Here is a 13730-nt window from a genome sequence, read left to right as displayed (position 1 = left end):
TAGCAGTAAATCAAAAATGTTTAAAAATGCTCCTCTGAATTCTAGTCCATGTGATACTTTGCACATTTTGACAAATACAAGCTGAACCTATGGTTTACATTGTGTATGTACAATAGCTCTGATCATAAGAGCCCATTAAGCCATGTGGCCCAATCACAGGGGCCGTTTTGCACAGGTTGAAGTCTGTTACAGGTTTCTGTTCCAGCTTTTCAGATCCTGTTCTTAATCTTTCTGTGAGTGGTGGAACAGTTATCATGTAGGGTCCTTGTTCTTGTCCACTTAGACACAGAATGTACAGTTCCACTGTGCTGCAGGTGGTGTTATAAATCAGATGTTTTCCTGTAAGATGTGACTCAGTTCTGTGCTTTGTATTTCTCCCAGAAGCTGTAGGCGGGTTAAGGGCCTGCTGACAGCATCTGAGGTGAAAGCATCTGACCAGAGTAAACATGAGGAGAAGAATGACGCCCTTTAACAGAATGATTTCACTCTGGCAGCTAATCACCATGACGTGAACCATGTGCAGCATGGGCACCCATGCGCTGAGGATCCTGGGAGGGGTAGTGGATTTGACCAGGAGGTCTCATGCTCATTGGTGGGGGCATGGGTGGAGCCATGGGACCCATAGGGTGGAACATTGGAGGGCCAAAACCTAGTTGAAGAAAGGGAGAAAATTCATGTTGACAGCCATTGACACCATGCCACATGACCAATAAATCAGAATAGAGTTTAAATTAATCTTAGAAACCTTTTTTTTTTTTTTTTACTGCAGATGAGATTGGTAAAGATATAAAAAGGTCAAGTGATAGTTATCTTTTCTTTAAACCAGGTTAAATTTAAATACAGCATGCAGAATTTCCAGAACGGTAGTCTATATACAAGTAGCCTAAGTTTAAGGTATTTTAGCAGTATGTCGTTTTTGGTAAAATGACTAGTAATACTAGTTTTATTGGGACTTTGAAAGAAATGTAAAAATGTAAATATAATGGCAGTTTTCGGTAACAAACTCTTAAGACAACAGAATTTATGTCATGAAGAAGTTATCTTTTTCATCATTTTAAGAGAGACAGAGGAATCACTTTCCCGTTTTATGTCATCCATTTGATAGCATCACGTGCTGCTTCTGTGAAATCATAGTTATTTATTTACCTGGAGGAGGTGGGTTGATGCCAGGGGGCGGTGGAAGAGCAATGTTCATGACAGCAGGAGAGGTGCCAGGGTCTAGGTTGAAGTAGTTAGCGGGGGCCTCCTCATCTAAAGCTGGTGGTGGAGGAAGAGCTATAGAATACAGAGGAACAGATTTGGAGAAATTACGAGAGAAAATTTCTGATTGATCTTAATGTTCTGTTTCATTTCATCAAGTGAAGAGCAAATATTAAGATAACTGCAGACTCACCTCCAGGGAGTCCAGGAACAGGATCCAGTCGGGTACCCATCTCACTGACTCCATCTTTAACCCCATCTTTCCCTCTTGCTGCCTGAGACCTGAAAACATCACCCATATTAGATGTATGATTTAAAAATTTGTAAAATGAGGGGAATGCTATGGAGAAGTGCAGTTGTGTAGATCACAAAAAATAATGTGTTCTGCTTGGGACAAACGCAAACTCTTACAGTGCCTAACAGTACTGTACACGCACTGCAGTCAGAGGTTTCAGTTGTGGCAGCAGCATCCCTACAGGTTGTCACTCTCTAACAGACTTCGACCACATCTTCTATCCAGAAAAATCCAACATCAAATTATCATGTCTTTCTAGGAGTAGCTCTGCTCAAAAGGGCTGCATGAGGGTGTAGATTTTAAATTGGCACTTTTTTTTTGTTAATATTTGCTAAATGAATGACAACATGTGGTTGATGCAGTGGGGGTTACATGAATTATGAACCCCTCGAGTGCTTAATTTTTACCTTTTGATTGGACTCTTACCTTCCCCATTTGACAGTTAGCCTCCGTCCATTGATGATGAGTTTATTAAAGGACTTCTCAGCAGCCATCTCAGCTGCCTGCCGTGTGGCAAACTGAATGAAGGCACACTGTTGCCTCTGGACAATTGTAATGGTGCGAATCTCTCCAAACTGGTAAAAGTGACTCCTGGAATTGAAGAAAAGAATATCAAATGAACCAAAAACTCTGGAACCTACAGTCTTGTAGTAGTAGTAATTATTGAATGCTAATAAAAAGCATATTACACCCAATAATACTGCTGTGTAAGAACTGCTTACTTAAGATCTCCATCTGTGACAGTATCCCCCAAACCCCCAATGTAAAGGGTACTGATGGACTTGTCCTCTGGTGGGTCCAGTCGGGGCATAGTCGAAGCCCTTTTCAGCAGCTTGTCAGCCACAGGGTCATTGATGCCATAATATCGATCCTTAATATTCTGATCAGCAAGAGGATCATCAGGATCTGTGGGCTTCTCGTGTCTGTGTGAAAAAGAGAAAAACAGAGAGTAAGTGTCCACCCTGACTCATTAGAACACACTTTTAAAATGCCTCAGGAACAAAATACTTCAAATGAAAGGAAAAATAAAAGGATGATTACTTAAGAAAAAGACATCAGCTTCATCACATCTGGTTGACAACTAATCACCAACCTCTGACCAACTGCAAACTAAAGCAGTGTTTTTTTGTGCAACTTACCTGTAGGGACACTCTTCCCCTCTCTTACACTCTCCTTTCACCCAGAAGGAGCAGATGTGCGGTCGGTTTCTCTTGTAATACGGAGTGGTCCGGGCCAGTTTCAGTAACATATCACTAGAGCTGGGTGCTTTACCTAGCTGGCCCACCGGCCGTGTGCCATCAGAATTGGCTATCTATAAATGGAGGGATCAAAAAAAGATACAGAGTGAGTGATGAAAGAAAACAAATCCTCCCATTTGACAGATTAGACTCAGAGATGATTTATATACCTCTCTCTCCATATTCTGTGTGTAGTACTCTTTATTCACATCTGATCTTGGAACCTCATCTTTAATTGCCAGTCCAGTGTCTCTGACCTGAATGGGCAAACCTGTGAAACAAAGTGCAACACATCTGGGTTGAGCTCACATTGCTAAGTGATACAGGCAACAATGAACAAGGAGAAAGGCCACATTACAACTTAAAATGGCAGGTAACTGACTCACCATACTCCAGGTCCAGCAGACATGTCTGACAAACATTTTTCATTTTACTGCAGGTCTGACAGACCTCCGTCTTCTTGAAACGCATTCTTGTCCCTGGACACCACCGGAACACAGTGAATGGTCGAGCACAGATCTAATGGGGAAAGGCAAAATAAACACTAATAGTAAACTCACACAGGTATTCTGTCAGTATTGTATAAAAAGTCTAAGTTTGTTCAAAACATACCTTGCATTCCTTTCCATACTTTTCTTTGGTCTACAAAAAAAGGGAGAACTGAATGTGAACCCACGCTTGGTTAAACCAAAACACTGAAAAGAAACAAAATATCTTGATTTTGTTACGACGATGATGTTGTGCTCTCACCATACGGATGTAAGGGTTTTCTCCCAAACATGTCTGACACAGAATTGGGAAATCCTAGAGGGGAAAGAAACAGGTTGTGAAAAATCAAGCACGATGTCTCCCTTTCATTCACTAGCTCTGAGATACAACTTATCTGGGGCAGTAACTACATCATCTGATTCACCGTCTCCTGTGGGTACTTTGGCAACATGAAATGTGTGAATGTACAGAGTGCATTGAGACTAGCTCACTAACTTTGCCATCTGTTGGAGGATGCTGTTTCAGTCCAAGTGCTAGCTGCTGAAAATGACCTTGGACCGCATCAGCCAAACACCTAAGTATAAGCATCTCTTGTGGCTCAAACGTCAACTACATAGTCTTAGGTTTCAAAGTTTATATTGCACTGACCAGATAAAAACAACACTGGCCTGAGGTCTAGTTGTGTCATGGCTTAACAGAGGCTACTGATATGTTGCCTTATATAGTTAGGACATGGACCTTTTACACAGTTTCATTAATATTATTGTTTAATTAGAAAAGATGAGATAACTCTTTATTTCCCCCCCCCCCTCCGGGGGGCGGGGGGATTTACAGAATTACAATTACAAAGTGAATGGTGACAACCTTTGTTATTGTAGTAATTAATAAAATACACCATAATACATGTAATCCAGAAAAAATATTTAGAAAACAATTGAACTATGAAAAATAAGTATAAAACACATGCAAATACGAAATGTGCACATAATGAGAAGAAAAATTTCAAATATCAAAAATCAAACATCACTTAATATTTTCATAAACAATATTTCTATCACTTATCACTGGTAGAAGCTTTGTACCTTTCATTGCTGTCAGGCTGGCGGAAATTGCCCCAGGTGCTAGAGCATCTGCTACGCTAGCCATTCAGGTTTAAGTTGTGGCTTTTATATATTTGTATCTGCACAAATAATTTAAGAATGGGTCATTTTCCTGGCATTTGATAGCTGATTAATGACCGTAACGTGTCAACTTGTTTGGAATCTAAACATGAATTTTGAATTTGTTGTTGTTAGCATACTAGCATGCTAATCGAGGCTAGCGCCGTTAATCACAGCAAAATCCATGCCTTTACGGTATATAACCGATAGATACTTTTCAGATTCAAAACATTTTGTCTTCAAATAAAACCTATTAAATTTCTCGAACTTCTGCTTGAACTAGTGCCGTGTAATCCATATATATCAACGTTAGCCCGGTGGACTAGCAGCCATGCTTCTCCTTGCTAGCTCGAAGCTAACAGAGGCTAACTAGCTACTATTTAGGGAGAAGCAGTTTACTTCACATCTAAATTGCTCTATTTAGATGAACTGAAGGTTGTCTTCTTTATATAATGCTACCGCCTTGTTACTTGCGACGACGATTGAACTTACCGCGTCTTCCCAGTTCTGTCTATTGTAGGTGTTGGATCCTAGGGACGTCGCCATTTTGCAGAATGTGAGCCGACAACCAACGATACAAGAGGACCACAATGCATCGCGCGAGAAAGCCACGTCTCTCCTAGGGGTGTCGCCCTATCTTAAAAAACTATCCAAAACTCTCTTATTTTCATAAAAACAAAACACAAAGAATAAGAAAAAAGTGGAAATTATGAAGTCAATTTGGGGTACAGATACAGCACATAAAAAACATACAGAATAAGATGTTGACTGAGTTGCTGCAAAGTGTGAAGAAAAAAGAGGTAATTCATGTTTTTCTATCCATCTATCTATCTATCTATCTATCTATCTATCTATCTATCTATCTATCTATCTATCTATCTATCTATCTATCTATCTATCTATCTATCTATCTATCTATCTATCTCCCTAACTCCCTAACTCCCTTCTTTGGCCACATTTTAAATAAATGAGTATTGAAAAACATGGAGAACATTGGGTGTTTGGGGCCACATGCCTGTGTTCGCCTTTGGCCTCCAAATTGCTGAACCCACCACCGCTGATCAGTAGGTGACTTGCGATTTCGTTTATGATGTCTTAAATTAAAAATAAACTATATGTTTTGTTTGAAATATGAAATATGATTATTCAGGGTTTAAATCATAACGTAATATCTCAATATGCTCTGCAGCATCAGTCATTTTACTTGACACTTCAAATATTTATTTGATGATAATAATGTTTGAACAATTTAATATTTACACTGTGTTGAGTATTGTTAAATTCAGGGCATACTCCTTTTAATTGAGTTAAAGATGTTAGTAGTTTTTTCATTACTACCTGTCTGGGGGTGAGTGGCAAACAGACAGATTTATTGACTGGTGAGTGTGAGCTTGTATAAGCCAATTCTGTAGTCTACTTAAAGTTTATCTATCCACCTGTTACTATTGAGGTCAGAGTGTTTCAGCTGTGTGAAACGCCAATCAGCAAAGAAAAGCATGCCTGAGATTACGGATGAGCATTAAGGCCTTAATGTTTAGTTAGGGTCACAGTGAGGTGGTGAAGTCAAGGGACAGGGATTAGAACGGGTCTGAAGAGCTGGCAGGTCTGTCAGACTACAGCTTCCTCTCAGGGTCAGGGAAGCAGATCTGCTCTACTTTAGGGACTTCAGTAGAAAACATGTCTAGTTTCTTATTTTTTAACATGTTTGCTATAGATTCAGTGAAGTGAAATTTATTTTACATCTCCTTTGCTGCATGTTTCCCTTCCAGCCCTGTGGACAATCTGTGCCTTGCTATGTGTTTAGTGGTGTGACACCCAAGTGAATCTTCTGGCTCTAGTATTCCTTGTCTTAATGAGTCGTGTGACCCTTTCTTCTCTCATGTGATGGGGATGAGTCTGCCAAAGCTTTTTGAAGGAAGGCTTTGTCTGTGATTTAGCCAGTCTGTAATCAGTATCACAAACTTCATATGTCACAAGGTCAGAGAATGTGTAGGTGTACTTCACAGCTATGCAGTAATTGAACTTAACTCAGAAATTGGAGATAAAAAGGTGGTGTTGATGGTTTTGTTGATATTTTGTAACACAACAGGCAAAATTGGTTTTAGCTCTCATGCAAGATTTGTGGCTGTCACAATTATTTATGAGTTTCTGACATAGGTCTGGCTAAGTAAATTTTAATATATATTTTTTTTATTAAATAGCATTAATTGTTGAAAAGTATGGAAACTGGAGTGAGCGTCTTTGAAGAACCTTTTCATGCAGTTCAGCACGTTATAGCAAATTTCTGCATAGACGCTTGTGTGTAACCTGACTATTTGAAGTAATCACGACTTTTGCTGAGCTGAAGTATAACTCATAATAACTTTCGGGGTAATCCCACTATCACCGCTTAATAAACTCTGAAATAGAGCGGCACTGTGGTGTACAGGCTGATCTAACCTCGCTACCTGAGATAAGCCCCTGCGGTTAATCATTGAACCTGGTGATTTCTTTCAGGAGTCATGTAGTTGATACATGTATGTACATATGAGGCACAAATGTGCCTTACTGGCGCCCCCTGTCGATAGTTATGGGCCACCACAGGTGCACGGAGCTGCAGAAAGAGAGGGGCATTCTCAGATTTCCCGATTTCTCCCAGCCGAGTCCGCTGTGCCGCTTCCACATCACGGCAACAACCGAGACGACGACGATATGCGCCCAGCGTGCCCCAACCCCACATTCATTTCAACCGGACGGTGTGCTCCCAAACCTACATAGAACCAAACGAGGTGAGTACATCGACACACACAAGTCTCAATGCCGTGTTTTCGCACATGTTTGGTTCACGACCGAGAGCCCTGCCGCTCGGTCTCCCAGGCCAGGCTAGTGAACGGTGTCTGGCGCAGACGGAGAATGAGGCCAGTTTTCGGCCTGACTCCCCTCGGCTGGAAACATAAAGCCCCGGCGAAACAGTAGAGGGTCGCTCGGTGTAGCTTTCTGCTCGTCTGTACAGCAGCGGAGAAAGGAGGCTAACGTTGTTTTTCCTGAAGCGGGTTTGGTGGAAGTTTGTGCTCAGGATAGAGCTGTGTCCGGATGCTCTGTGATTTAATATCGGAATTCCTTTATGCAGCCGGATACCATAAAGCAGCCCGGTACCAGCGACCAAAGAGGAACTCGTTTTTGCAACTTTGAAGCCATCATTATGTATTAAGATTTTTCTTTTTTGACGCTCGCATTAAGTCTACCGTGACTAATTATGCAACAATGAAGCGGCGAGCCCACACGTTTTACAGTCTTGTGTGTATCTAGCAAAGAAAAGGCCAACCGATTTTGGGTGCAAATTATAATGAAAGGTCGATATGACTGTCTGCCTCCTAATCTAATAGTACTGCACGAGACTGAAGTGAATGAAAGATCAACACGGGAATGCATGCAGCATTACTCAATTTGTCCAAATGATTTCAGGGAACTTGGGTTAATTATTATCAGCAGTGATGGCAGGCTCTGTGTTGTGACACATGATGCATCAGACTGTTAGGCAGCTACCTGTAGGAATCATGCAGGGTAATTTTGTCACAAACACAGACCCACTGTAAGATGTTAAGACTAAGCTGTTGAAATTATTAGAAATAAAAGATGCTTCTTATTTAAGGGTTTTTATATCTAACTTTTTTGGTACTATTTGTATTATGCACAAATGGAGCAGAGTCTGAAATAATTCTAGTCTTTACTTTTTTTGCTCTGCATTGTCACCCTTTGTTTTGTAACATGGAGCAAATGTGCACCCCTGCCTAGATAGCTGACTCCATTAAGTACTATAAACACTTGACTGGGCTGTGTAGCAAAAAAGGGGCCGTCCAGACCTGCCTGAAATCTGTTGCCTTGGGGTGAATGCGCGTGCAAGCGTGCACCTAATGTGAGTAAGAGATTACTAAAGGAGAATGACTCACGCTCAGAATGTGTTTGGCAAAGTCATAAGGACTTTCCCTGCATGTCTCCTCAGCTGCAGAAGACATTCTTGTGACTGTAACTGAAAAGCCCGGCTCATCTGTTTTTCTCTGGTGTCATGAGATTTATTTGACCAGTGCTTCAAATTTTGCTATTCCCCATGCAGGCCATGTGTTGTTTGTCATGCTCCACCCATCATATGTAGAAGAGTAAAAAAATATGTGGGTCTTATTTCATTTGCAGATTAGATTAAAAAAATAGCATTCTTGCTGTCATTTGTTTGTCAATTTTGTGGAGAGCTGAATCTTAAGTTGCATTCTATTTATCCCTGCCAACTGTTTGTCTGGTTGTTCTAACCCTCCATCTGACTGCTCCCACTGGCTGCCAAACATGCTGTGATCTAGCGCTTTCAGCTGATGAAGGCTGCCACTGCCGCCGCAGCCATTTGATCATATATCAGCTTCCTTTCACTTAGACATTTCTGTGAAAAGCTGGGGACTGGGTCACAATGCTGCACACACAAAGGTTGTTAAAATCCTGCAGGTATGACTGTATATTACAGATCAAGTCACCTGGCAGCCACTGTTTATCAGAATGAGGCACGATCACAGACGATTCATCGCTTCAGATTTTGGACTTGAATGGAAGAGTAGGTAGGGGAGGGATGAATGTTTGTTGTCAGTCAAAGCTTTCGTTGCTCAGTGGCTTCGCATTTCCATGTATAGAGGATAAATAGTGCTGCAGTGACTCACTCAGTTACTACTATACCATCTAATGCTACGCAAGGTAACTTTTGGGAACTGCAGTGTCAAACTACATGCCAGCTCTTGTATTTTTCCATGTCAGTGCCCCTTGTATCCACACTCAGTGTGCAGGGTGGCAGACCTCTCTTTAGAGCAGGGCTGAAGCCAGGCATCTTTCCAAAACTCAAGTCCCCCCAAGCCTCTATGCTGGGTATAAGCACTTCTTTGTGCCCCAGCACTGCTCCCTATGTTTCTTATTCATATACAACTACAACACCACTGGCTCCACTGAATACTGGAATCTACAATTGGAAGTGTCCCCAGAAATGCCTGCTGTTTGACAGACATACTCAGATGTTTCCTCATTAAGTTGAGCTTTTGGATTAATATCCTCTGACTGTTGCATTGTAGCCCATAGAGCAGTTTGTATTGGTTCCTTTTCCGCCTGGAATGTGGCTGTGGCATTTTTTGGCTTAAGCTCTGCTATCGCGAGGGGTATTGGAGAGCAGGAGCAGAGTAAATACATCTCAAACAGCACAGCAAAACCCTGCATTAGCAAATGATCCGATAGCATCTGTAATCCTCGGGAAAACCTGGAGAGTTGTTTTTGAATAGCGTTAGCCTCCATCAGATAGTTGGCAGGCCCTGAGGGTGTCCACATGTGTGACTGGCTGGCTGGGCTAGCGGCGCGGCGGACTACAGTATGCAGGCAGATCAGATTACTGAACGATTAGCCATGGCCTCCTATCCCCGGCCCGGGGAAATGATTTTCCACTGTCATAATTCCCTAGACTGAATTACGCAGGCCACTGACTCAGATACTCAATACTACAGTTCTGAGTAGAGCATGGGATAACTGTTGCTGTCTGGAGAGGGGAGATAGGTTAAGAGTGGCTGTGTTATTGTTGAACTGGAGGACAAAATAGCTTCTAATTTCAATTTGTGGAAGAGCGAGGGTGCTTGCTGTCAAGTGTGGCAAGCTGTGTTATAGAGGTGCATCATCTGTGGAAAAGGGTAGCCTTCACTGTGACGTCTAACTCTTTTTATTGCAACCCCATCACAAACGCAGCAGCTGGATAACGGTCCTGAAACTGTGAACCACCCTGCACATGTCCCTTAGTTGTGAGACCTGCATCTACAATGTGAGAACATGACAGACCTGCAATGAGGCGATATAAGTCAAGCAGGCCTCTGGTGGAGTTTCACTAAATGGAAAAATAGAAAGAGAGAAAATTTTGGAAAAGTGGGAGACGCTAGTGGGTGTAGGTCGGGCCATGTTTCCAAGGTGCCCCCCCCCTCGAGGCAGGAATCCGATACATTCCAAAGGCTCCTGTATCCAGACAAATAATGGTGACTGGGGTGTAACGTTTCATCAGATGACACATGATTGCAGCGTAAAGTGCTGGGAAAGTAAGAGCTATGTCATAGGCTCAGAGGTAGCCAGCTCTGGTTGCCTGAGGGATCGGGATCCACACCAGAGAAGCGGGACAGGTTGTGTGAGATATGGATTTATCCTCTGCAGAGAACAGCGTGGCTTTTATAGCTCTTCTCTTGTTATCACATCCCCACCCACACACCACCGTTTAGATACAGACATTTAGGATTTCTGGTGTCGCTCTGATCCTGGGAAGTAGCGGGAAAATGAAACCAAACATTACTCTCCATTGTTTTCTGACAAGGCGGTTTCACAAAATGAGGGTTGGCATTTAATGACGTTGGAAAAACAATTAAGGCGGTCAATCCGGCTTAGCCACTCTCTCGACAAGTCATGGCATAAAGCTGTTTTCAAGGTCTGTAATGATGTGAGCTGTGTGACACTTTCACCTGTGTCTGCATCATCACCTGTGATCAGACATTATCAGAAACCCGATCCATGGGCTCAATTTCCTCCTGGAAGCGAAGCTTTTTCAACCCCGGAAATGTGTTCTCACCAGCTCCTAAGCTAAAGGCTATTTATATTGCAGGCACAGAAAAAAATACCCTGTTTTATTTAGTGGTCAAAAAACAAGCTGTCTAGTGTTAATGGACTTCACCTCAGCCTTTCCGGCGGACCCTCGGGGTGCAGCGCGTTCATACACTCGGCAAGGGAGCTCTCAGCACCAGCCTGTTAATGAAGCCATTTCCAGAGATGGAGAGAGGCAGTAATGGGAACGCACCACTTCACTACGGGATATTCTAACCCTGTCCTCATCATAAGTGCTATCAGTCATCGGATATGATTTGAGGCTTTTTTTTCCTTTGTCCATTTAGCCACAAGGAAAGTTCTCTTTCAGTCTCAGAGTTAAAGGTATGTCTAAGTGCGCATGTTGCTTTTGGTATTACCCTGACACACCTTAAACAGGTTGGCACAGTTTCAGTGTTGTATGTATTATGACTATAAAGACTAAAAAAGACAGCTTTAGTCTTTTTTTCAGTCTCACTGGTGTGAGTGTATGGAGGGGTCAGACAGCTGGGGAGTGCAGGGTGAAGGAGTGGCGAGTGTATTTGTTTATCCAGTTGTCTGGTGGCCTCCGCAGGGTCTGGCTATGCCACAGATACCACACACACACACACGCGCACACATACACACACACAACTGCAGGACTGTAACTTTACCAGCTCTCACTCACTCATGCAGGCTTCTGGTTGTGTATCAAGCTGATGCTCAAACTATACAACCAGCATCTGAGTTTATAATTCATTAGATGAAAAAATATTTCTAACATTTAGTTCAGCTACTTTTATTTGAACTATATAGAGGAAACATGAGACACACCTTTCGATTTTCAACATCGTACATACTCCACCCTGCTTGTTTTTAGGGATGCACGATATTGGATTTTTGCCGATATCCAATATGCCGATATATCGAAACCCCTTTTGGCCGATACCGATAAGTTTGTTTGTTTTTTTCACTGTAAAGAAAGCTAAGTCTATTCTGTACTGGAATTTATATGTTACTCTTATTGTGACGGTCCTATTTGTTTAAGAAACACACATAAAACAAGACAAAAAACATTTGATTTTACCATAAATAAGAAATGTATTATCTTTTCAAACTCAAGACATTCAGTATTAAAATATAGAAAAATAATTTCTTTAGATCACATGAACTTTAAATGTACAATGCATTTTTAAACATAACCAAGTTGCATTTGTTTATTTTAGAGCTACTGTAACAACCTGGTGACAGACACAGAGCTCTGCAGTGTAAATACATGAAGTGCAACATTTTATGTAAGGAGCTTATTTTTCAGATGGAAAATAATAATAATCCTAACTGAGTAGCACCTTATCGGCTGTGCATATCGGCAGAAATTTTCATATCTGCCGATACCGATAAACGTGTTTTTAAGCTTTTATCAGCCGATACCGATATTGTGCTGATAATATCGTGCATCCCTACTTGTTTTGCCTTCCCCTCTCTTAACCTACAGCTTCCAAAATACAGGACAGATCTGGTGGCATTTCTGACACTCCTTGCAAGAGGACAGATTTTGCTGTGTTTAAAATTACCTGCTCCTCCTTCGTATGTAGCATGTCTCAAAGATGTTGTGTACTTTGTTCGTGTGGTGAAGATAAGATATGCAACATACACACTTTTTTCAAATATGGTAAGGGTCTACATTTGCTGGGTGCCTCATAATGTGTGTGACAACATTATCTTATCTTATCATATCTTTTTATCTTATCCGTCATATATATATATATATATATATATATATATATATATATATATATATATATATATATATATATATATATATATATATATATATATATATATATATATATATATACATACATATAGATAGTTTTTTTGCTGAATGCTGTGGTAGCACTATGTTTACATCCCTCTTTTATGTGTTTATCTCTGCATATATGTGGGTGCAGGTTAAACATTCGCATGCTTGATCAGTTTTCTTTCTTTTGTTCTTCTGTAGCTCTTCTGTATAATTTGCTATAGTTACCTTGAATTCATGCTGTTTATTTCTTTTTCATCTTGTGCGACCAAGCTTTGGTTGTGTTGTGTTCTAGTCCTTCTTTTTTTTGCTTAAAAAAATCATCCATTTTTAATTGGCTGAAGAACCTCTCGAACATATCAGTATGTTTCAAACTCAATAAAAAAGTCTCTTATAATGCCCATAAAGTTGTACCAGTCTCCCTGTTAAAGTGATAAGATAAACACAAAGCTCATATGTGCAGCCTGTGTCCTGCCTTATGAACTGTAACTGTCTGTGCTTGCACTGTTTGAATTCTCCTGAAACTTAAGCAGAGGTCCTGCTGCCGTCTGAAGACGATGGTCAGTGTTTACTCACAGGAGTTTGTGTTTACAGTGCTGACATGATGAGAAGAGATACTGTAGAAGAGTGAGAGGTGAACACCAACACAAGGTCACATAGAGATTTTTCAGTTTGCCTTTGTTAGCCTGTGATGATAAAGAACTTTGTAGGCCAGGACAGCACTACTACAGCTCAAAAACAGACGTGTCCTTGTTACACAAATCTGAAGTGTCATATCAGAGCAGGCTGGAGCATCACAGCATCCCACCAGTACAACTGGACTGAGTTAACTTAAGCAAGGCATCTGGTGCCAAGTGCCCCTCTCTTTCCCCTCTCCTTCCCCCCTGTCTGTCAGCCCCAGAGCAGACCGCGCCACCACACCACACCACACCACAGCAAGTCATCTGGTGTCCAGT

The 13730-nt window shown here is 41.4% G+C and overlaps 2 protein-coding genes across 2 annotated transcripts in view; one reads left to right on the top strand and one right to left on the bottom strand.

The window, feature by feature from the left end:
- Nucleotides 1-7: 7 nt before the first annotated feature.
- rbm22 (RNA binding motif protein 22) lies at nucleotides 8-4984 on the bottom strand. Its single transcript, XM_074674001.1, has 11 exons — nucleotides 4875-4984; nucleotides 3484-3537; nucleotides 3346-3375; nucleotides 3120-3252; nucleotides 2904-3004; nucleotides 2635-2807; nucleotides 2218-2418; nucleotides 1922-2086; nucleotides 1394-1482; nucleotides 1147-1275; nucleotides 8-649 (listed from the first exon to the last, which is right to left on the bottom strand). Exons 1-11 carry the CDS (start codon nucleotides 4926-4928, stop codon nucleotides 495-497), a joined length of 1284 nt encoding a protein of 427 aa, XP_074530102.1. The 5' UTR covers nucleotides 4929-4984; the 3' UTR covers nucleotides 8-494.
- Nucleotides 4985-6956: 1972 nt separating this feature from the next.
- The window catches only part of ndst1a (N-deacetylase/N-sulfotransferase (heparan glucosaminyl) 1a), a 54855-nt gene continuing 48081 nt past the window's right edge, over nucleotides 6957-13730 (top strand). The window contains exon 1 of the mRNA XM_074673978.1: nucleotides 6957-7150. The gene's annotated coding sequence lies outside the window, so the exon portion shown is untranslated. The remainder of the gene's footprint in view (nucleotides 7151-13730) is intronic.

The sequence above is a fragment of the Halichoeres trimaculatus genome, unplaced genomic scaffold, assembly GCF_033239565.1.
Source record: "Halichoeres trimaculatus isolate MK-OKI-2021-1 unplaced genomic scaffold, fHalTri1.1 fHalTri1_scaffold_7, whole genome shotgun sequence".
In the NCBI taxonomy this organism is placed as follows: domain Eukaryota; kingdom Metazoa; phylum Chordata; class Actinopteri; order Labriformes; family Labridae; genus Halichoeres; species Halichoeres trimaculatus.
Note: the sequence above shows the minus strand (reverse complement) of the source record. Positions and strands in the feature narration are given on the sequence as shown.

Excerpts from the sequence above, each read along its gene's own strand:
- rbm22 (XM_074674001.1), bottom strand. The coding sequence starts at position 4,928 with ATGGCGACGTCCCTAGGATCCAACACCTACAATAGACAGAACTGGGAA. Across the intron at positions 3,376-3,483 it reads AAAACCCTTACATCCGTATG|ACCAAAGAAAAGTATGGAAA; the intron begins GTGAGAGCACAA and ends CTTTTTTTGTAG. Across the intron at positions 2,808-2,903 it reads CACAGAATATGGAGAGAGAG|ATAGCCAATTCTGATGGCAC; the intron begins GTATATAAATCA and ends CTCCATTTATAG.